A 25358-nucleotide genomic window follows, 5' to 3' on the forward strand; every position below is an offset into this window, starting at 1 on the left:
CTTGTACTCTTCCCTGCTGGTGTACCATTGGCCATTGTGGGAAGCCAGCAGGGGAGGTCACAAATGGCTATTATGTAATGTGAGACACTACAACTGGTCACTAGATGCCCAAATTTTGTTCATGTGTCTATGGTGGCATGGCAATGGCTGGAACTTTGAGAACCAGCCGTAAGTCCCTTTGTTCAGTGCCATCATTAACTTTGAATGCTAACTGAACAAATAGTAGTAAACTTGTGCACTACCTGTAATGGAAATAGAAAATGACAAAGAGGTATTCTACTTGCAGCTGAAGATAGCAGTATTTCCAAAGATCTTCATATCTTTGCCCAAAGGAATTGAGGAACATATATCATTCTTACTACTTTTTAGGAGTGGATGCTATCATACAGAAAATGTAATTTTGTATACAATGTTACAATTTTGGCTGGGGAATTCGAGGAACTGAAGTCAGCTTAACACAGCTTAAAGTTGCCAAGATTGAGAAACACTGTCTTAGATTAGCTCTGTTCAGCTGAAAGTGTTTAAATTAACCTAAATTAGATGATCTACACAGGGTTGTTATAGGTATATACATTTCTTTAAAAACAAGATTGCTGGAATTATTTTTGACAAGCAACTGTCCCTCACAGATCTAAAAGAAGAGAAAATAGCATATGTTCTGCTTTCTCTCTCAAGAAATAAGATGGCTTCCATCTCAATTCTTGCCCTACCACCGAATTTGATAATACCTCTCTCACCCCATGCATGTTTGGAATGTGGAAGTGCCCACTTCTACTTTTCCTCCACATCATTGAACATCACAATGAACCTCCCAGAATATAACTACAATACCAGTTCTATTTCCAGATCTCCAGTTGCTTCCTAACTGATAGTATAAGCACAATATTTCTTAAATTCCCATCCTCTTTTAGTAAGTACTTTATACTCACATCATCAAGTCGTCTGTCAGTACCCAAGGCAAGAAGATTGTTAAATTCTCTCTCCATCACCTGTCGTGCCTGTAAACAATATCAAATAATGCAATAGAAGCAATCTAGGCAAATAAAACTACTAATGTAAATTGTTTATTATCAGAACCAAAGAAGAAGAAGATAAATTCATATTTATACTAGTAGATATCTTCATACTTTTTGGCAGACCAGCAAGATTCCCCTAGTAACACAGGGATAGGTTTCTATATATCTATTTGCATAACTCTAATATACGGCATAGCAGTTATGGGAGACGACCAGCTCCAACTAGTGTATTTTTACTGCATTTGATTTCACTCTTCCATTTTTAGCTTAATTCCTCCTGTTGGTAGAACTTAGTGCAAATATATCAGATCTCACAAACTAGAAGCTTATCACTCCTGGTAGGCAAATCAATTGCCTCCATCTAGTTCAGCATTCTGTCTGTGAAAATAACAATACTTTGTGAGTGTTTTAAAAAGATACATTTATCCATATCCTAAAATTCTGAAAATCGGAACTCTGGTTGGTTCAGTTCTCATAACAGTATAGAAATACAGAAAAAGGATTTCATAGACAGATTTGAAATGAACAGTAAGATAAACTTTCAGTCTCATAGACACCGGTTACCCTTAAGAGGAAGAAATGTGTAATAACCTATAGCACAACAAAGTAATTTTTATTGTATCATTTCTGTTTTAATTTAATAGTGTTAGATTTAAAATCCAAGGATGATGTTCTTCATAAAGGACAGAAGGTTTATTAATTATATGAGAAATAACCATCAACTCTGTAAGAAATGGTGTAAACATTTCTTCCTACCTGAGTATTCTGAGTGGGAATTTGTAAAATAAGTGCCAGGCTATTATAATCAAAATTTTCATCCAGAGCAATAAGTGCACCATGGACTCCACTTTCAATGATGTTGTTGGCATATTCTCTAAGCCCAATGGATTGAATCCAGTGTATTACTTGATCATTTGTCCAAACCAACACATCTAGAAGACATTGAAATTATATATATAAATGAAATTACCCAGAAGAATGTTCACTTTTTCTGAGCTGTTCATGACATAAAAAGAACAAAATACTTGTGTAGTATCTAAAAATAGTCCATTTTGTATATTCAAGTCATGATAGTCTTCTACTATCATTTCTGGGGAAATAAGTCCCACTGTAAAATGTCAGACAAGTATGTGCTAATTTATTTATACACCCAAAATCTATATTTACACCTTTAGCTTGAACACAGTCCAGAAAGAAGATGTCGCAGGCAGAACAGAAGTGGCTGACATATGGCTGAGATTAACTACACAGTGAATATAAATGAACTCGTTGAAAACAAATAGAGTAAAATTCAATACATGAACAGTTCAAAATGACATAAGCAGCAGCTATAAAATCAGCGACACCATGAGAAACAGATAGCGAAATAAAGAATATTTACAATGGGCCATAATATCTAAGGAATTTTTTTTAAAAAAAAACTTTGCTTAGATGATAATAACTTTGCAAAGATAATATTGAAGTTACTACTAGACAAGCCTCTCTGGTGAGGCATTCCATATGCCGAACAGCATGATTGAATTAATCCTTGCCAGGATGATCATCTGGCACCATAAAAAAGCTTTGGAGGACACCATCTAATGAAGGATGAAGAGTTGGAGTGTGTTCTTTTGTACCCATTCCCAGAACAAAGCCCGGCCCGGCACAGTAGCGAAGCGCAAAAGAGCCTCGTCTTGCTGTCCCAAGAAACCACAGCCACTAAAACCCAGTCCCAGCCACACTGCACCCTTGACAGTTACTTATACTCCAAGACTACAATCTCCCATCAGCCAGAATCCTCTACAGGGATACCTGAGCATGATGTATAAAACAACAGGAACATATTGAAATATAAATATATAAAAAATATTAAAGTGATAAATCTGAGACAGATTTTGTGCACCACAAATCCTGCTGAAAAGTCAATAATTAGAAAGCCTCTGGAATATTTCTACTCTCTGCAACTTGGAAAATTGATTCATTGACTAAAAAAGGGTCTATATTTCATAAAGAGATTTGACTTATTTGAAAAATAGAAAGAAAAAGCAAATTTAAAAAATATAATTCAAAACATGAACTAAAGTCATGTCCAAAGAACCAGGAACCTTAATTGGAGTTCTGAATAGTTCTTTTATTGCTGCTCACCTACAAAAAGTATATTACCAAACTAAAGCAATTAACTGAAATAATAAAATAGATAAACCTCCAGAAATTTGCCTCCAGAAGTTGTGGCTGCTCCAACACTGGATGTTTTTAAGAAAAGATTGAACAATCATTTTGTCTGAAATACTATAGGGTTAGAAAGACCTCCAACATCCCATCCAAATCGGTTATTCTGTTATACTCTGAGAATTGCTAGGCAGGGTCCGGCTGTCTTTCTGCCTCCAGACATTTCAAATTCTACTGTCACTTTGCCTTCTGGGAAACAGCTCCTCCTTCTTGTGACTCCATTACAACTATATTTTTGCAGTTTGATTTGAATTCATTTCTAAATTGCTACTTGCCTTTGATTTCATGCTGGCTTTCTTCCCGCCTCTTCTCCAGCTCCTTTCTATCATAGTTCAGTCTTTTGAGGCACATAATCCCGTACTGGAGACTTGTTCTGCAACAATGCAATACTTAGAACAAGGCGTATCAATTTTCCAACCACTTTTACTTTCAAGAGGTGTGCATGTGAATATGTATTTTTTGCCAATGGCATAAATACATAGCTACTTTGGACACTATTTCAAAAATACTGAACTGTCTACACTATTCCAGTTTTCTGATTTTTGGCTTTAATGCACTATAACCTGAGAGTTTAATATTTATGGGATACGCTACTACTCAGCCTAAAAAACTCTTACCATGCCTGTCATTATTGCTCTTCATTCAAAGGAAGGATTGATAAAAGCCAGAGTGTACAAGTTGAACTTCTAGGATCACATGCAACTCTCAAAAGCATTGGATGCAGTTTCCAGAGCCTCTCCACAAGCTGTCACTAAAGTATAGCTTTTTTATTGTAACAGAAGCAGAAAGTTATTAAATACATGGGGAATAACTGTATCAAACTTATTATTTATCCAAGTTATTATTTAAATTTCAACTTTAAATCAAATTTAGGATATGGTTTCAGAGATGTTTAACATTTGTTTTCAAATATCTAATTATGTTAATTTTAATAGTAGTAGTATAGCCTTTATTGTCATTGTACATCATGTATTGGTTAATATGATCAATTTTAACTAGTAAACATATAACTCAGGGGTGGGTTTCTCGCCCCGTTCCAACCGGATCGGTTGGAACGAGGCCGGCGGCGTCCTCGCGCACGCACGCGGCGTCCTCGCGCATGCACGCGGCGTCCTCGCGCACGCACGCGGCGTCCTCGCGCACGCACACGTGTGCACGCACACGTGCGCATGCACGCACGCGGTGCACACATGCGTACTAGCATCTGCGCAATGCTCCAGCTGCTCCTGGAGGATTGCGCAGGCGTTCTGCGCATGCGTGGAAAGCGCAGAATTCGTAAAAACTGGGTAAGGAGCAGGCGCGGGTGTGCGGGTGCGCGCGGGCGCGGGGGGGGGGGGGCTTCGCCGTTCCCGGAAGTTACTTACTTCCGGGTTCGGCGACCAACCGGATCGCAGGGACCGGTGCGAACCGGTCGAAACCCACCCCTGATATAACTGCAGAGAAATATATTAATTGTGTTTAAATAATTTAAATGTAAACATACAGTCACTTAGTGTTTCAGATTTAAAGGCAAAAAAGTGCTTGGAGCACATAGCATACTCATGAAGCACTTTTACGCAACTACTTGAAGCAGCTTGTTTTTTTTCCTCCAACCAAAAAGATGTGATTGATTTAAAGAGTTTCAGACAACTGCTGTATTTGTATCCTGGCACATTCCCAAACTCTTTCTTGCCTTTGAATCCAAAGCACTGCACAACCCTGTTGAATAAAATGAAATCAGATTTGGGGTCTGTCTAGGCTTCACCTCTTTTTGGAATATTGTCTTATCCTCCAAAGCGAAATATGGACCTCAACCTGAAAAAACACCCTTTGACTATAGGAATTTAAGGTGGTTGCAAGAGTGCTTCAGATATTGTCCCAAGAAAACTGCTCACCGATGGAAACTGTCTACCATCTTCAAGTGTACTCGAAGGTCTTTCTTAGTCAGATGATCCAACATTCGTGCATCCACAAGACATTCCATGAAGTAACTGCGATACTGTGGTAGACCTAGACTAGGAAGCCATTCATTCCCTATCCATTCATGGTTCATGTCCCCATAAGCCAGAGTCTGTGGAAATTTTAAAAATAAAAAGTAAATAACATTCACAAGACATATACTGTAATTGGGTGTTTTTCCTGTTGGTCAACAGTGTCCAACTCTCAAAGACTGACTAGAAAAGTTCCTACAGTTTTCTTGGCCAGGTTTTTCAGAAGTGGTTTGCCATTTTCTCCTTCCTGGGACTGTGAGAAAAAGACTGCTGCAATGTCATCCAGCTGGCTTTGTGTGTAAGGTGGGACTAAAACTGACAATCTCTCAGTTTCTAGCCTGTTGCCTTAATCACCACACCAAACTAGCTTTCACATATAAATATGCCTATTAGCAATACTGAAATAATCCTGAGTGGGAGGCCTACAGATTGGAGTTAGAACGTTTTAGTAGAGAAAAACTACCAGCGATAATTGAAATCTTCTATCTTAGATCTAAAATTCCTAATGGAATATACTAGTGAGTTGTGCCACAGAAATAAGTGATATATATATATATATATATATATATATATATATATATATATATGTGTGTGTGTGTGTGTGTGTGTGTGTGTGTGTGTGTGTGTGTGTGTGTGTGTGTGTGTGTGTGTGTGTGTGTGTGTGTTTGTGTATATATATATATATATATATATATATATATATATATATATATATATATATATATATATATATATATATATATGCTACAAGATCATTTTCAGTAGATCTGAAATAATTCTATTACCTCAACAATTTTTGTTGAGAAACAATTTTCAAACAAAAATTGTAACTTCTAAATAATATAGCTTGAAGTACATTTTTCAATATATGACAGTATGACATACATTTGACAGTTATAACAAAATCTCAAATCGATTGCCTGAGTATTATTAACCATGCACATTATATGTCGTAATGTAAGTATGCCATACTTCAAAAACCTTAAAACACAAATAAAGCATCTATATTCTGTTTTCAATTCCTTAGGAATAAATACACTGCATAGCTTTTTTAAATAGTGCAACTTATCTGAAGGATATTTTTATGTGAATGTTAATTTTATTTGAGTCTGAAGACACAGTGAAATAGGATTTGTTACAATTAATAAATAAAGTAAGCAACAGAGTTGCTGGAAAATTTGGCTCAGAAGATTTTATCTGTCAAAGGAAGATCTGTCCTTTTAGCTAACAAAAATTTTCAGTGGTAAAGAAGGAAAATCTGAAAATAAAAGAGAACTATTCCCTATTTATTCCTGACAGGATTCTTTACTTTCAGCTTGTCAAACAAGGGATATCTGATTTTTTAAATGAAAGTTAAAGAACATACTAGAGATATATTAATGGTTTGTATGGGGAAACAGGAAGAATAAAGGATCTGGTTAAGTATAAGTAATGCTAAAATTAAATGAAAAGCACCAATAAAATCAATGTAGCAGATTTTATAAGTTGATATCCTTGACAAGTAATTAGTTATTATTAAATGAAATATGACTAGCTTCCCATTTGGATAAAATAGTAAGGTACTACAATAGCAACCAAAAGGAAGTATAGGAAGATTTTCAAATATTCTGCATTTGTTTCCATTATTCTCCAAGAGGATATTAAATGAATCTAGAGAAACTGCTTAAAAAGACAATTAGATATAATCAGATGGTACACATCTCCATTTCACTGGAAATTACTGAGTTTTGTATTTCCAGTACGGGGGAGGGGGGGACCCACAAAGTAATGCAGGAGTCTCACCTGTGCCCAACTGCCTTCCTCAGTATCCTAAATGTGACAGTGCAGCATGTCAATAAAATAAGTAAAGTCAGATACCACATGAAACCGCATTTTTGTCCCCTTCCCCAATAAAGCAGAGGCATTGTCTATCATCAACATGATCAAAAAACTCACATAAACACAGTTACAAGTAAGAGGCTACCATTATTCACCATTTTTAATTTAAATGATCTCATTGTGGTTGGCATTTTGCTCTCTCAAGAATGTGCTGAAGTTTTGAAAACAAACAACAAACAAAACTCTCGGTTAATTATTCTTGTTACTAAGGAGCTATCGAAGTGAAGTGCCAAACTGGTAATCTTACAATTGGCTTCGCCAATATTGTGATTTGGATGTTTGTTGTCACTAAGCACAACTAATGTATTTCTTTGCTTATCTATAAAGAAACATTTATTCTGCATTTTCTGTCATAATAAACCACTTCATTTGTTTCCAGAGCTGCAAATGGATTTAAACAAAATGCCACCGCAGGCATCAAAAAGCATGCATATTTAAAGATATCCACACAAATAGTTAAATAGACAAAAAGATCAGATAGGTGAGCATATTTCTCTTGTTCCTATCTAAACTTTCCTATGAAAGTTTTTATTTTTGTATATAACATATTATTTTTTTATATAATGCATTCATTTCCACTAGAATAAGAACAAGTGATCTATCCACTGATTTGCTTTGGTGATAACATACAAATATTAATGCAGTAAGTAAACTAGCTGTACAGCCAGACTGTTGTGGCCCGCCAGCTGCCAGTGGAGCTGGTGGCAGACTCTGATGAGGAGGAGGTTGCAGAGGAACTTGGGCCAGTTCTAGAGTCTGGGGAAGACTCTGATGGATGCTCTGCATTGAAAGCAGAGATAGAGCCAGGGCCACCTGACATTTCCCAGCCACCGGAGAGGCAGCTGCCTATGGAAACTGAGATAAGTGGGGAGGAAAAATAGCTGGGGCCTGTTCCAGATGCGCATATGTCAGGAGAGGAGAACAACTGAGCACAAGGAGTTGACTCAGGAAGAAAGGCACACGTGGATGCTGAATGGCCCCTCCCTAGCTGGAGAATAAATAGAAGGAAAGGGGAGTGGTGGTTGTGGGAGACAGACATTTGCATTTTGGAAGATTTGGCTCATCATGTTTCATGCCTCAGAAAATGCTTGCCAGAACTTTATTTACAGCTTTATTTACGGCTGGAAGCTCCCCGCCTGGCAATTATCTCAAAGAACCGATAAGGTCTGTTACTGCAGTTAACTCTTTGAAGGATTATTGCCTGGACTTTTCAGTGTGTGAATGCCATTAATTCACAGGAGATAAATAAAGAGGGTTTTTTCAGGACAAGGAATCTATTTCTTGTTTCTGCTAAGGCTGAGTCAGAACACAGCCTAGTGCCAGAACATATCACAAAAGACCCTCTTACTAGAACAAATCAGTTACTATGCACTTTCATTCAGGTTGGCTTTCTGAACATGAAGTAGATCATTTGTATCAGATAGGAAAAGGCACATTTGGAGTTTTGGCAACTTAGGCCCTATCTTTCCAACTATTCTCAGAATTCCCAACATGGCTTGAAACAACTGATATTAGTCCTTTACGTTATCTCAATTATTCTTCTTATCTAAGCCAAAGAATTCAATTGCTTGGTGAAAATCAAGCTCTTTTTAAAATCAGAAGCAAAATTATTTTCCTGTCGCTTACAATGAGGACAAGATGGCAGAATTCTCTTACACACACAAAAATTACCATTTTGGTTGAAGGAGCTATGGTTTCCATTTCTTCATGAGTAACCCAGACATTTCCAGATGACTAGGGTGAAAATATGACACATATGAATCAGAAAACAAGGAATATTCAATAAAACATTTCAACTGAAAACCACTATTGTAGCCATAGCTTAGGCCATAGAATCAACAGTTGTGACAATGTCAAAAACAGTTAAAAGCTCCCTTGAGTTGAACTCAACTCCTGAAAACAACTTATTTTCTTTTACAAGATCTTGAAGTAGCTAGCGTTATTGCACACTATCATAGCCTATAGCCTTAGAATTCCCTGAAGGTCTTCTATCCAAATACCAGAGGTATCTGCAATCTTGACTTCTTTCCTAGCACTCTGCTGACACTCCTATCAAATGCTAATTATGGTTTTGTAATAGATATTTTCTCTCAGCTGGTAAACATGAACTGTTATAGTATCAAGCTGTTGTAGAGTGAAGGAAGTACCTTTCAAAAATTCCACATTAAAAGACCTACAACTATAGTCTGTTTCTTCCATTTGCAGCATATTACCTGCTCTTCCTGTTGGGTGGATACAGGAAAGAATCTCAATACATAATGTTCCATATATTTCTGCCTAAAGTATTAATATTTCTCACACAGCAAGCAGGGAACACAAAGCAAGTACATCATTACATTTCAGGAAGAAATAGGCATTGTTCATCAAAACCCAAGCCATCTTGCAATAGCTGGCATAGCTGCTAATAATGCACATTTAAGCCAGAAAGTCAACTTACAAATGGGAATAATAATAGTAACTCAGCGCTTCATATAAAGCTGCTGTGAAATTATTTCTGGTAAGGAAAAAGGCACAATATCCTTTACGGATTTTACAAACATATATTCCAATGGGACAGAATGGATAATATACAATTGACTTTCTCCGAGGAATATGGGGATTTCCATTTTCATCCAAATCCTAGAAAGGACCTGCAGTCTCAAGTCTGACTAAAAGCCTATGTGTTTGTTTTACATCTAGTGTTAAATATGGAAAGAAATCCCAAATTATAGATCCCAAGAAGCCAAGATAGAGTACTTACTGTTCTGGAGGTGGGTGGAGCAGAAGGGCTTGTGAGAGACACCATTTCCTGGATTGCCAAGCGCAGTTTTAACCTGTGAAGGGCATTACTAATTCCAATTTCCCTCTGGATCTCTGTATCTGACAAGGCAGACATAATTGCACCGCTTTTCACATTAGCTCTGCAAGCTGCAACATACCAGGCAGGCATGCCCACCCAAAGCTACAACATAAAAGGCCAGAGATGAGTCTGAATTTTGAACTGCACAAATTTCATATACTAAGAATTTACAAAGAACAAAAGCATTGAAATATGAGATTTTGACTGACTATTAAATTCTTCTTATTCTTATGACATACATTCTCATGACAATGCTGTATATTTCTTCTATCATCCCCACATTTCATGGTATAAGATACATTATGCTGAATTATTAACATTTGGGAAGGGTAGTCAAAACAACAATACTCAAAAAATATCTACCATATGTTCTATATTTACATAATCTTTCAACATTTTTACTTAAATTTGATAGGACCCAAAGAGAAAGTTATTTCTCTTATTAATACAGTTTAAATCAAAGTTTGTCACATTATAAATATATGTATATATTTCAAACTTGAGAAAGGTTGTCAGTTTACTCTTAGGGCAGTGAATAGCCAAAGTCTTCCATATCTTGCCTGCTCACTTTTACTGCTATTACGCACACAGTCACATGCCTCTGCTTAAAAAATGATCCTAGGAAATTAAAAATCAGACTTTGCAACACAGCACAGCACAGTTAAAAAGATCAGGCATGTGATTATATTGCAAAGTCAATTCAAAATGATGATAAAACTCCAGAGCCTTACACTATGAATGTGTAAAATGGAAATTCTATTTGCAGATACTTCCCCCAAATGTCTTCATTTGCCTTAAATCTAGATATGCAACACCAGTTTCCAAATATATCAGTCCATTATGAACACAGGTTACCTGGCCATTAACTAAACTGAGTAGGTGAAAGAAGCTTACCTCCAACCAGGAGACCACAGTTGGTCCATCCCACTGAGCAAAGGGAATACCCCTTCTTCTAGCATCTTCCAAAAGTTCATGTCTGGAAAGGGAAGCAGTAATACAACAATTCTTACTAGCTGTGCATTCCTCCAGAAAACAAACAAAACCCCAACACTGAAATTATATCTAAACAGTTGATAACAAGTTTAGCAAGTTGTTCCACAGAATGTGGCCACAGGAAAGCATGCAATATGCAGTCAATATCATTTGGTATTATTTTATCCTGATCATTGAGTTCACTGAGCAAAACTGGAAAGCTAGCAACAGCTTTCCAGTATGAATACCGACAGACATTTTGGTAACATGCTTCCTTCGTACATCTCAGCTGTTCAATACCACATGTGCTCTGGCATTAGACACAAGAATGAGCAGCTGGCATCATTAAAGAAAATTGGTTCTATTCCTTGGCAAAGGAGAGTTAACAAACCTCTTGTCTAAGTTTTAGTTTGAAGGTAGCAGCTATAGAGTTACATATGAGTGTGGAAGGGTGGTCTTTAGTATCAGGACCAGAGTCAACTTTCTATGTAAAGAATTATCAGATTCTCATAGGAAGTGAGTGGGTGCCAGATGTGAGACATGGACCATTGGTTATAAAAAGCTGGGGAAATGTTTTTTTAGTTTATTTTTTTTTCTAATTAAACCAAGTTTTGTTTTAACTGAATAAGCTCTTAGGAAGTTTCTGAAAGAGATATGTCTTGATCATTTGCCCAGATAGTGACAGGCAAGTCTATTCTGATAAACTGTGATAATCCTTGTATAACAGTTTCACAATGTAGAGAAGGAATCCTTTGAAAGATGAGAATCATGAAGTTTCAGATCTTCATCTTTCTTCTTAAGCTGCCATCCACAAATATCTCCATCTTTCTGTTTATTTAAATTGTTTCTTTAAGAAACTTGAAAATGTTATAAAGTATTTCTTTCAGGAGGAGGAAACAGAATAGTTCTCACAAAGTAGTTAATTAAACTTTTCTTACAATTTATTTCAGGAAAGAAATTAGTTTATTCTAGAATGATAATTCAATCCAATCAATGTGAAAGCTTGTGCTAAAATATTTCCCAAATATTCTAGTGAGCTGCAATTCATCAAATGTATACCCAAATCAAGACATAAATTTCCACTAATTGTTACAATATTTATTAAGACAGTAAATACAACTTTCCTCACTTTTTTTTGAGTCGTCGATCTTTTTCTGCTTGTGCTCCTAGCTTGCCAAGACCAAGAGAGTCCTGTATGTTCATTTCTGAATCTGTTAGCAAAACTATGAAACACAATAGATGAAGAATTAGACTACAAAGTCCTCGTGGTATATAATAGTATTACCTTTTTAAAAAAACTTCAAAATCAGAAACTAATTAATGCCTACTCAGGAAATTCAATTTGATATGAAGAAATTTAAACTCAGTAATTCAATCTGCCAAGAGTAGCAAGCTTTACTTAATTTAAGGTTGAAGATTTCATATTTGACAGTATCCATGAGAATCCGACTATAGACAAAGATTGATTTTATAGTACTACAATAATACACTAAATCCTAAATATATACAATTATAAAATTATCCTCACCCAATGTTTCACTTTCTTCATGTATATTAGTAACCACTGTTTTATTGTGGTGTGATGGACAGGATTATGAAAAATTTAAGAAAGAAAGGACATAAGGTGGGATGAAACCAATTCATCCTACTTTAGGTCCTTTCTTCCTTGCATTTTTCATAATCCTGTCAATCCAGACCTTTCCACTTCTGCTTCCATGCCTTCCCTTCTGCTAGCCTCATACATTATTACTTTCCAACATCCAGGTCTATGACTCCTTGCCATCACTGTATTTACTAAAGCCTAATTAGATTACTATCAGCCATCCTGATTCATTCCCTCTCTTGGAAAGTGGGTTGAAGGACAGAGCACCCAATGATGCACACACACACAAATAAACAGGATCCCCAAGACTTTATTTCCTGCTCTTGAAATCTTCTGTGGATAATTCTGTAAACCCCATACCACATTGTCATTTTCATTGACTGCTAAACTATGGGATGCTTTTGCAAATGTTTGTACTCCTAGTCCTTCCTTGTTTCAAAACTTTTCAATCTTCCACCAGTGATCTAATCCAGTAATTTTTGTTCACAGCCTGCTGTGCAATAATAGATACTAATTTAGGTAAATAGAAAGATAGATTATATTTATGAATAAGATTAGAAATAAGATTAGTGCTCAGTTTCCCATACTGTATATTAAAAAGGGTGAACATTTTATTGGTATTTCTCATATTCAGTCTCGAAGTAAGCAGTGGAATCAATCATCCAAAAGGGTGTTGGACATCTATTCAGTACAAATGTTAAGAGGACAGGTAGCCACTTCAGTATGCTCTAATTTGGATTCATATACTGATCAGGGGATTGGACTCATTGGTATAAATGTCCTCTTCCATCCTGATAAAAAACTTGAATGAATCAAGGGTGTCCTTTAGCCAATTCCTCTGCTTCCGCTATTTTACTTTCAAGCTACACCGCTCCTTATCTATCCAGGAGTTCTATGTGATCAAGTCATTAGCTTTAGTCACTGCGTCTGATAATTCATAGTTCAAATTCCTATTTAGAAGATCTGGTTACTGCAATAATATTGATAGGCCAATGGTTGACAATTTATTGATATACATGGGATATTATCAACATACATTTTGCAGCCATGTATTATTTCTTTCTAATGCCTTTGATGGATCTCTACATCTATTATATTTTATTGTATTAAAATATTCAACAATTCAATAAAATGAAAATATAATCCTGGAATTTGCAAAACTGAGGAAAAATGAAATTTAACTGCCATTATCAGTTCTATGTTTATTGTTTCCATCATATTATTTTCTGCTCTTCCAAGGACAGAGAAAGAAAGTCCTTTCTGCTAAATAATCAGCTTCCACGAAATTTGTGGAATTCCTTTATTTAGAAAAGGTGAAGAGAATCAATTACCTTGTCCAGTAGCGCCTTCTCTGCTCAGTTGGATTAAGCGCCCTTTTTCTTTCTTTCCAAACAAGCGTCCAATTGAAGATTTGATGCCTTTCCTCTTGGAGCCTTTATGCAGTGAATCCTGGCTGCTATTACTGCTGCTGGGGTTACTTGCTTGATCCTCTAGAGAACTAAAAGGAGGGGAAAGAAGAGTTCATGATGTCATTATAAATAGTGACATTAAGGTCCTCCACTTGGGATCAGCATCATTACACACACGTGCACACACACACCTCTTTTCAAAATACCCTTCTCAGAGACCATAATCAACTAATCTCTGTCTGTGGGAAAGGATAGCAGTGCAAAACATCTAGAGAAAACAAAACTGAAACGTGTATCTGAAATTCATTCTGTGGAATATTAACAGCTGCATAAATCTTTTATATATGAAGAATTATTTAGTTAGAATAGTTAGAACCCAGAAAAGAACCCCAAGATATTCTGTTACAGTCTATTATGCTCTGAATGTTATATACCAGCGATGGCGAACCTGTTTTGGCTCGCGTGCCATAAGTGGGGGGAGCGCAGGGGGGTCATGTGTGGGCATGCCACACCCATAATGCAATGCCCTACGCCCCCCAGTGCACATGCATGCACTACAGGTGTGACCCCCCATTTTTTGCATGCTTTTTTCACCCTCCCCAGGCTCCAGAGGTTTTATAGGAGCCTGGGAAGGGCGAAAACAGTCTCCCCACCCCCACCCGAAAGGTCATTTTGAGCACCCCAAAGGCTTCAGGGGCCTTCAGAAGGCTTTCCTGAAGCCTCCGAAGCAATCAAAACTACCCTCCGAGCAAACCGGAAGTGACTTCCGGTTTGCCCATAGGGCTGGGGCGGGGTTTGCGCTCTGGACGCTTCAGGGAAGCTTATGAAGCCTCTAGAGGGCCTACGAGGGAGCAGGGGAGGCTCTTTTCACCCTCCCCAGGCTCATATAAAGCCTCTGGAGCCTTTGGAGGGCGAAAAATGGCTTTAAAAAGGGTGAACTAAGGTGGCCAGCACGCACATGCATGCTGGCCAGCTGATAGGGCAGCGCCTCGTGTGCCCTGACAAATGGCTCCACGTGCCATAGGTTCGCCATCCCGGTTATATACTGTAATAAGACTTCCATTAGCAGATTTTCTATCCATCACCAGTCTATCATCATTAAAGTATCAAAGAAAGGAAACCTCAGTGATTGCAACAATTGGAGGGGCATAACATTGCTATCAATCCTTGGAAAGGGAAAAGTTCTATGCCTTGTGTTGCTCAAGAGATTGGAGCATCAAGTGCATGCACATCTATGAGAAGAACAAGCTGCATTCAAGAAAAGATGCTCTGCAACAACCAGTTCCTGACCTTAAGAAATATCATTGAACAGAGTTTAGGATTCCAGAAGCCAATGGTAATTAATTGTATTGACTTCAAAAAGGTGTTTGACTCAATTCATTGAGAATCACTATGGAATATTGTAAAGTTCTATGGTATTCCTCAACATTTTATCAACAGCTTTAAGAACTTGTATTATAACTCCAGATGCTGTGTACAAATGGAATCTGGCAACACAACCTTCTTTAACATCAATACAGGAGTAAGACAGGGATGTTTGTATCACTTGTTTCTCCTCTCTATATACTTGTTATGAATAAAGCAATGGATAACCCTAGCTTTGACATCCTAAGGGCAACAATCCATCTAATAGATTTAGATTTTGCAGATGACATTACACTGTTTAGTGAAACAAAGGGATGCTTGCAAGAAATGACCACTAGCATGGCAGCAGCTGTATTTCAAAGCTTGCACCCGGTTGGTAGACGTCTACGGCAGCCATAAGTATTATCACAAAGTATTATCACTCTTTAAGAGTGTTGCTATACCAATTCCAATATGTTTGTGAAACATGGAAATATACAACCAAGATGATTAAACAGTTAAATGTTTTCCAACAATGCTGTTTGAGAAGAATCCTCCGTGTCTTATATTCTTCTATTATTCCTCCACATAGAAGGAAAAAATAGTATTAGGCACATTCTTCAAGAAGTTTTTATAGATGTAGTGTACTGAATAAATAACTTCTCTATCTATCCCAATTCAATAGAACAAAAGTTTGAAAACACTTTTTTATAATATCTGCCTTTTCACCTCATATAGTTGAACATAACTGACAGCCTATAAAATGACAGATTGCCTCTGTTCCCTTCCCAGACATGTGTACCTCTTGCCTTCATCTTGACTAAAAGCAGGATGTCCAAGTTTCTCCAGCCTAAGGCTTCTGGGTGAAGAAGGAGGAGAAGTCTCACATTTGATGGTTGTTTTATCTTCTCGACTCTCATCTCGACCAGCTGGTGACTGAACAAATAAGGTAAACTCAGACTTAGACAGGAATCTCCTGTCTAAAAACTTTCCTCCAATCTCTACTACGCTTATCAAAAACCTGCTAATTAATTAAAGGAGAAGACAGAACAGAATCACATGCAACAAGTATATCCTGGGAATTACTGCTTACTGTATGCCCAACAAGAGGACTGAATGGTCAAGTTATAATTATGAGTGTTATTTGGAATGATATGGTCATAATATGAGGCAATACAGTCAACAGCAACAGGAAGGAGGAGACATATTGTGACACATTAACAATATGGAGTCTGCAATATGTATCAATCTGGACAGGAGCTCTGACTTGCCATCATTTAAACAGCAATTCATATGTATTTCTATTTTAGATTTGTATGAATCATATATAAAGTAGTATTCTATGGGCGCAAGGATTATTTTTGAAATAACAATTATTAATACATTTTGTTAGATGGGAGCAGCCAATTTGCTACCTAAGCAAAGGACCTGGGACCCTCTTATCAGGACTGAAAGAAGTACCCTGCAGAAACTGCCTATTCAAAATCGTCTGAAGCACAGTTTAAGGAGTACTGCTTACGTAACTGAAAATAATAGAAAAGTCATTCCAAAAAAATGGAAGATATATTAATACACCACACTGTTTTACAAGAAGTTGGTCTTGAACAAAGCCACTGTTACTGCCTCATAAAAATATGTTCACAATTCTCACTCATAGAAATTTCTGAACTATCACTGGCAAATCAGCAAAGAAACCAATTCAGCATATCTCAGAACACAAACCATTATTCTTAAAATAAACATAGTTTGACACTGCAAATCAAGTTATTTAAGCATCCAGGAACAAAGAGCAGAGACCTTTCTATAAGAGAAATAAATTATAAACCCCTAGCAGAGAAAAACTACTTCTAAAATAGGAATTGGCCACAAACCTATTTATTCTGAGCATAGAATCATAAGGCATTCTAGTTGAATGTAAAGTTGCATAAAATGGAGAGGCAGGTGAAAGCATGCCAGAAATAGCAGGAATATGGCAAGAACAGGATTCCTAAAGGGAAATCTGGATTAAATATCAAACCTCAAGGCCCAATTTAAATAAGCAGAAACACAATGAAGAGAAACCTAGTTTGCAACTTCATCACCTCTCACGAAAGATGTCCTCTATTTACAGCCTAAGACTTGCAATATTGTCTAATCTGTTTATGGGATGTGACATAGTTATGGGAAATTAGCACTGTGTGCTTTTTATTGTCCACCTATTCTTTGCCCTACAGAATCTTATCATTTAAATATTTTAATATCTAAATATACTTACTTTAAAGCTTTGTGTGTAATTTACTTTTTTAACACACTTCCTAATGTATTACATAGTTAGATGCATCTTGAATGTCTGCATTTGAGACTTTTGGATTTCAAAGTTTACCTATTAACTTGTTTAATATGTACCCTGCCTTTCTATGCCAGCAAATACTCAAGATGACTTTACTGGAAGCATACATGAAGAAATCAAATACATACATTTATTCACACTGATAGAAGATGCACTCTTGGAAAAAGTGTGATATTGTAAACATTCTAACAATTTACAAATAAGCACAGGTACATGTGCTTATGGATTCTATATAAATTGATATAAGTACTAATTATATGAATCCTTTATATATAAATAACTACTACTTACAACCTTCAAGCAGCAATCTGTTATGAACTAAATGGCTTGAAGCGAACTCATGATCTCTCAGCAACAAAACTTAATTTTGAAAAGATTACTGCAATACTTATAGCTCTATATTTATGGTAGACCATTTATATTTACATGTGAAAGGAAGAAAAACCCCTATAGGACTAGAGCTAAACAGTATGGTAACATTTTATCTGCATCTGAGAATGACACATTTTCAAATAATAGCCAGAGTAAATATTGCTTTACTCTTTAAAATATTTTCATCATAACTTTATTGTTCGCAAGACTACAATTGCAATGTTGTAACTTAGACTGTGTTTGTTTAAGATGACAAAATACAGTTACAGAAAAGGAGCAAGAATATAAATCTACAAAGAAGAGCAAAGAAATGGACAGACTCACAAGTAGTTTCCTTCGGTGTTTCCTCAAATCACTTGGCTGTCAAGAGATTGACATAAAAACAGTGGAAGTTAGCTCAAAGTTACCCTAGGGAGCAGATGGCATACTGTTCAATACAACTGGGACTAGAGAAACTGAGCAACAGCCACGGTGGAGGACTTGTCAAGAGAAAAAAAATGTGGCATTGTAATATTAGACTAAATAGCTTTAGATATTAAATAAAAACGAAATAGAAATGCTAAAGACCACAGTGGTTTGGCAATACAGCTGACCATTACAGGACATAACGGCAGCATTATAAAGAACATAGCATACCATCAAAAATCCCACTTCCCAGCAGAACACACTTTTATTATTTATTTATTTTTGAACTCTTACCAGGGTCATACTGCATATCCGATCAAGGTCCTGAGCTGTGCTGCGAGAGGTGAGTTTTGGAGTAGAACGTCCACTGACAGGAGGAGATGAGCTTGCCAGAGACAGGGCAGTTAAAGATGTGGGGATGGATGCTCTCTTGCGTAACTGTGTCAGATTTAGGGCTTCCATGCTACCACTGGTGACACGGCTCTCTAACTGTTCAGCCCGCAGCTCAGTTGATTCTTTCTCCTCCTGGATCATTCTAGACCAGATCATAATTTAATCTCAGCTGAGATTTTACTATTTTTCATAAGGAGGTACAGGTAGAAGCATTCAAGATTTCTATGTTAAACACAACTCTAGTTCACAGAGCAATTTGGTATACCATGCTTATGTATTATACCAAAAGAAACTGGAACCATCTAAGTAGTTAGGTAGGCTTACTTGGGTTTATTCAAACAAACACAAGAGCTATTTTTTAAAATAATATTTTGAAATATTTATCCATACAACCTAGAACTGTTCTGATGCATTCCTTAATTATAGTCCACATTTTCAATGTTCTCATAATGCTAGAAAAGTCAACTTTTAAAAAAAAAATAGCTTAAAATTGTGATGTGGTCAAATGACTCCATATATTGATTCTCCTTGTATTTTAATCTATGGTTGTATTTTATTTCCTGCAAAATCATTAGTATAACTTTTTTACTACATTAATGTAGTGTAATTTCCATTACAAAATTAAGACAGTCATATGATTTGTTTCCTGTATGTCATTGCAAACATTAGGCAAACCCTTGTTAAATCAGATTTGTCATTAGTTTTAAAAAAAAACCTCTTGCAGGCAGAAGATCCGAAAAATGTTCGTGATGGACTTTCAACTATGAGATTGAGGTGGTGACAGAAATACTGTAAAATTGCTCATTAATTTCTACCTGACTTGGTAGTAGATTCATCTGGGATAAGATATATTTGGTATCATGTTGTTCACCTTATTTATTCATTTATTGTTTTTATGCTTGTAATTCTATACTCCCCAAAGATGCATGACTATTAACAATTAAAACTAACATTCATTCATGAAACAATCAGTAATTGTGGAGTAGCCTCCATCACACTCTAAATGTCCCCTTGGAACAACCCATGAGTCTGTGGTAACTGAACTAAGAACTCATCCAGACAACCATTTAATTTATTTGATTTGGTATCATCAAACTCTATCACCTCATAACATAAGAAAGAAAAGAAAAGAAAATACAATTCAAAAACACCATCAGCAAACAACAGCAACAAATAAATAAAAGCAAAGATAACATAAGATGGTAAACCCAGCAAAGAACAGAACTCAGGTAGCCGGAGTGAGTTCTGTTGTTGTCATCTGGATTTATCGTTTTGTCCAAGACCAGATTTTCAAGGCCCTCCAAAATGCTGTTTGAATGGGAGCCACCCAGAATGCATTTAATATTTCTCTCTACTACCTACTCATGTTTAATATGCTTTCTTCCGATTTCTGGAGTGGCAAAAAAGTATGCCAGCCCAATTAGCTTTTTTCCAAGAGCCAGTCTCTCTTTTCCTTTATAATTATGCTGGTAAGCAATGCTGCCTTTACAGGTTTAATATGGAACCAGACACTTCCTCCCCCACCAAAGTTTCTGTTCCACCTGTTGAACAGGGAAAGCAACCATCAATCAGTCTCTTCAACACTGTGATGCAATAGAATTGGGTCAAAGGAACCCGCCAAGAAAAGACCATGACCTCTTCTTTCACTCAAAACTATTATAACAATGAAGACAGTTTAATGGTTATATTTAAAACAAAGTAAACATTCTGTACCATCCTTCAAGTTGCCTAAATAATAGGTGCCCAACAGAAAGATGTGTGTATTCCCTACCCCATAAGTTGTAAGCCGCCCTGAGTCCCCTCAGGGAAAAGGGCGGCCTATAAATAAACTTATCTTATCTATCTATCTATCTATCTATCTATCTATCTATCTATCTATCTATCTATCTATCTATCTATCTATCTATCTAAGATGCTCTGAAACAATAGGTTGTTATCTGGGCTAGATCTAAACACCTGTCTAGCCCTGTTCTGGGAGAGTGATGTGTGTAAGTGTATGTATATGTGCATATGCATGTCAAAGAACCACAAGAAACCAGCTGACGAGTCAATGGTGAAAAAAGGCAGAATGGAACACATAAATATTCTCAACTGAAACCTGTTCTGTTGCACTCATAACAACATATCCTTTTCTTACAATTAGCTATGAAGATCATTGTACAACACTTCTAATGCACTCAAATACACACACATACTCTTACATATATTTTCACCCAAGTACTCAATATGTTTTTGAGCAGGTCTAGCACTATTTTAAAAGAATGGTGAATACAGGAAGTCATGTAGGATCTGATTTGCATTTCGGAAAGTACCAGCCAAGCATTGCCTGTGGAAACCGGTTGTCATGTCAACCAAGTTACACAAACCAACTAGCATGGAGGGTGATGCTCAGCAAGCATGCAGGATAGCATACATACCTGCAGCTAAAAGCATTCAATAGGAGCTGGGGATATCTTAGTTCCTGGCTAAGCATCACCACAACTATTGCTAATATGCCTGTATAATGAGGCCTGCTACCAAATACACACACCACTTAAGATTGGACTTCCAGGTTCTTCTAAGTGGCAACCTCTCAACCTTCTCTGACAATCTATTGTACTCTTACACACCCCTGATGACAGCTTTTCACTTTATTGACACTAATCATTTTTCCCCCAAAGAAATCTCTCTGGTGCTGAATTACTTGGGAATAGGTGAAATGGAGACCACCTTTCTGTCTGCCTTCCTTTCTTCCTCCCTCCCTCCCTTTTCATAGCTTAAGCAAAAAGAAGACATATGCTTTTGAGAATGAGTGTGTTGGTTCAGAAAAAATGTGTTGCAGGACTTATGGCTGTCTCCCAGCAGGAATACATAATGTACATAGATAGATATGAACATACACAGGACAAATTAGCAAAGTACAGCAACAACACACGCCTCAAATGATTTTTCATAAAATATCTCCTTTTGGTCTGTTCCTTCAGCAACATTTTTGAGCAATGAAAGAAACTAAAATTACACACTTAATACTCTTCATATATTACAGAAAGTATAGATTGTGTAACCCAGACCGAGATCTTCGGAGAGAAGATATTAGAGATAAATAAATGTGCTATTTCTGGGGGCCAGTCCAATCAAACTGCTTATATATTTTCTCTCAAACATTTCATTACCACTCACAGAATTCCTTATCATCTACATGTAAATGTTTGGAATATCAATCCAGACAATGTTTTCCTAATTTATTTCTTGGAGACAAATCTGACACTTTTATGTCTAATCCTTGAACACATACAAAATCAACTAAAATACACAGAATATATACACCAAATGGAGATACCTAATCTCCTCGTTGATGGCATCCAGTTGTTCCTGCAGCATCATGGCAAGGGTCTGGGCATCAGAATGACCACTGGGAGACAACATGTCCATAGAGCTGAAAACTGTCTCTTGGTCATCCTCATCAACATCAGAAATCTCTGGGTCGCTATCAAAAGCGTGAGCTGAAGTACTCAGGATGCCACTTGTTTGACCATGCTCCCAATCCTGGACACAAAAGAAAAATCACAAGGTATCCCACATAAGGTATCATTCCCACATAATTGCAATACCAATTTCACCATCTTGCTGAAATATCTGTTTGAGATGCCAAATTGTTATGTATGCAATTTAAATGATTCCAGTGTTTCAGCTAAGCAAACAAGAAAATTCTGCTGAGGACAGAAGATAGGTTTAGTTCTTTGAGAATCTCCTGCGTTTGAAAGGATGCATAACATACAGTGCAGGCCTTTATCTTGTTGCCAAGCAAAAGAGTAAACCTGTGCCAGAGATGTGATTTCCACATTACTCATTCCCTCCCTAGCTTTATGAACTTGGTTTGACTGCTCGTTAATCATTTTTGCCTCCAAAGTTGTGGGTGTTCTAAAACTGACGGTTTTTAAGAAGGGGCTGGATCACAATTTGTCTGAAATGGCATAGAATTTCCTGCTTGAGCAGGGATTGGACTAGAAGACCTCCAAGGTCCCTTCCATCTCAGTTATTCTGTTAAAGAATGGTCACGTAGAAAAAACAAAGCTAGGTAAGAAAGAAAAGGGGAGATTGATAGTTCTTCAATACTTCAGATATTTGAGTACAGGTTGGGTCACAGAGTCTGGCTTAGTAAAACAGCTGCATTCTACTCTTATTAAGGTAAAGGTTCCCCTTGCACATATGTGCTAGTCATTCCCAACTCTAGGGGGAAGTTCTCATCTCCGTTTTAAAGCTGAAGAGCCAGTGCTGTCCGAAGGCGTCTCCATAGTCATGTGGCTGGCATCACTAAACGTCGAAGGTGCACAGAACACTGTTACCTTCCCATCAAAGGTGGCCCCTATTTTTCTACTTGCATTTTTACATGCTTTCGAACTGCTAGGTTGGCAGAAGTTGGGACAAGTAATGGGAGCTCACTTGGTTACGCAGCGCTAGGGATTCAAACTGCCAAACTGCCAACTTTGCTGATCAACAAGCTCAGCATCTTAGCCACTGAGCCACCACATCCCTTATTCTACTCATAATAATAATAAGCTGGCTATATTGTGCAAAAATAATTTTAGTGTTTTAAGTCAACAGCCCCCACCTTTTGGGCACCAGGGATTGGTTCTGTGGAGAGAGGTTTTTACATGGACTAGAGAGAGTATGATTTCGCATGCTTCGCTGTTTGCAATCAGTTTGGTCAGTTTCTGATATGCCATGGACCAATGCCAGTTCACGGACCAGAGTGTGGGGAAATAAAACTTAAAATAGCAGAAAACAGTATTTCTAATGTTACAGATATACAAACAGAAAAACAATAGTGCTCAGCAATTTGGACAAGAAAATATTGAATCAGCAAATTAGCAAGCAGATTATTCTGATTTTCATCTGATTAAACCAAGAATCTCAGTTCTTAAAATAATGAGTTTGGATTCTGGGTGAGCAATTTCATCCATTCCATATGTTCCAGATTGCTTATCTTACAAGCTGAGATGCTAGAGACCATACCATGGCTGACAGTGGACTTAAGGTTCTCCAGACTTATGGCTGGAAGGACTTCAATCTGCCATTCCTGGGTTTGGCCTCAAAAGCAGCTTAGGAATTTATGACCATTATGGAGGCTATCAGCTTATCCCAGATCATTTCAGATCTGACTCCGGACAGTGGTTACAAACCAGATTTGATCTTTTTGGAGCAATGGCAACACAATCTGGTGAGATCACATTGGCATTGCTCCAAAAAGATCAAACCTAATATTATCCCTCCTATCATGGTCATATCACGCCTTGATGTCCTTGAGATTTTTTATGCTGCCCTCTCCGCAGGGAGGTCAGGTCCATTTGAGAGGTTCACCTCCATAAACTGATGGACTCGATTGAGTCTCAGAGGGTACTGTGAGATATCTCAGAGACTTCGGCAGTCCTGCTGAAGCCCTGGTAACATCCTGGAATCAAAGGGCAGTTAGGGAACTGGACAAGATTGCGCCTCTCCAGATCCATCACACCCGATTTTCCACATTGTTCACAGGGGAGTGGCAAGTTCTAGAAGGGGTTAAGAGATGCCAGCACATCACTGCAGAAAAATGAAGGATCACTTTGACTAGACACAGCTTGTAGCTGCTATTATAGCCTACCTCATGACAATAAGAATGCTATATGGGGTTAACCTTGAAGAGCATTCAGAAGCTACAACTGGCATCATGGGCAGTCTTTGGGTCCCTGCAGTATCCATGTTTCACCACACTTGCACAAGCTGCACTGGTTGTCAATTTGCTTCCAGGAGCAATTCGAGGTTTGTGTGATCACCTTTAAAGCTTTGCATGGCATGGGGTCCAAGTTACCTGAGGAACTATCTCACCCCAATAGGACTAGCCTGTCCCACCAGTACTGGCAGAGGAGGGATGCTGTAAATCCCGTTGGTCAAGGAATTTCAGCTGGTGAGTTCCAGGAGAAGAGACTTCTCTGCCATGCCTCCTGCATTCTGGAACATTTTGCTCCCCAGGGTGAGATCTGCTCCCACCCTCCTGACCTGAAGACCTGGCTCTGCCAGTTGGCTTGGGGCCTCAATGGAGGAGTATCATGCTGAAGGTAGTTGGTGGACCATCTCCTCCCCCATACATTCTGGGCTCTCCCTTCCTACTTTTAATAATAATATGTGTTATTAGAAATATCTATGTTTTCATGGTTTATTGCTTTTAATGTTGTAAACCACTCTTGCCTGTGGCTAGATATGTGACAAATAAAATTAATAATAAATAAATCTCTTACAATATGCTTTATAGGCTGGAAATGATTCAAGTTGATACTCAAAAACCTGGGTGGATACAGTAATTTTCTTCTAGATATTTCAATCAGGTTCATAGTAGAGTGATTGTGGAGGAGTATGGAGGTGGCCTTGAAGAAGGAATTCAAACCTTTAGGTAAACATCAGCTTAGCCTGGGTAGATGGAAGAGAGTAGCAACAAACTCAGAATTTCCCTTGCCTTGATTCTCTTTAGTGTAAGAGAAGCGAGCGAAAACCTCTGTCAGGCTTTCAAGATTCTTTTATTATACCCTATAACAATATTAATTCAGTAATAATGTAATTATTACAGTAATTCATGTGGCATTTATTTCTTGACCTAGTATATCTCA

The 25358-nt window shown here is 37.4% G+C and overlaps 1 protein-coding gene across 6 annotated transcripts in view; it reads right to left on the reverse strand.

Moving 5' to 3' along the window:
- PPFIA4 (PPFI scaffold protein A4) overlaps nt 1-25358 on the reverse strand; it is a 116002-nt gene that overhangs the window by 5301 nt on the left and 85343 nt on the right. For 4 of the 6 annotated variants that reach the window (XM_087720246.1, XM_087720247.1, XM_087720244.1 and 1 more), the window contains exons 15-28: nt 22058-22263; nt 18640-18880; nt 18265-18300; nt 16042-16175; nt 13818-13984; nt 12013-12106; nt 10806-10887; nt 9813-10013; nt 8744-8806; nt 6977-7003; nt 5099-5274; nt 3500-3597; nt 1773-1948; nt 930-998 (exon numbers count right to left, since the gene is read on the reverse strand). In XM_087720246.1, coding sequence (XP_087576372.1) covers nt 930-998; nt 1773-1948; nt 3500-3597; nt 5099-5274; nt 6977-7003; nt 8744-8806; nt 9813-10013; nt 10806-10887; nt 12013-12106; nt 13818-13984; nt 16042-16175; nt 18265-18300; nt 18640-18880; nt 22058-22263 — 1770 coding nt within the window. The remainder of the gene's footprint in view (nt 1-929; nt 999-1772; nt 1949-3499; nt 3598-5098; nt 5275-6976; nt 7004-8743; nt 8807-9812; nt 10014-10805; nt 10888-12012; nt 12107-13817; nt 13985-16041; nt 16176-18264; nt 18301-18639; nt 18881-22057; nt 22264-25358) is intronic. The other 2 variants (XM_087720249.1, XM_087720248.1) reach the window with 1 other exon arrangement.

Source organism: Thamnophis sirtalis, unplaced genomic scaffold (assembly GCF_051295495.1).
Source record: "Thamnophis sirtalis isolate CommonGarterSnake01/CBP01778 unplaced genomic scaffold, rThaSir2_p1.2 scaffold_7, whole genome shotgun sequence".
NCBI classification, from domain to species: Eukaryota; Metazoa; Chordata; class Lepidosauria; order Squamata; family Natricidae; genus Thamnophis; species Thamnophis sirtalis.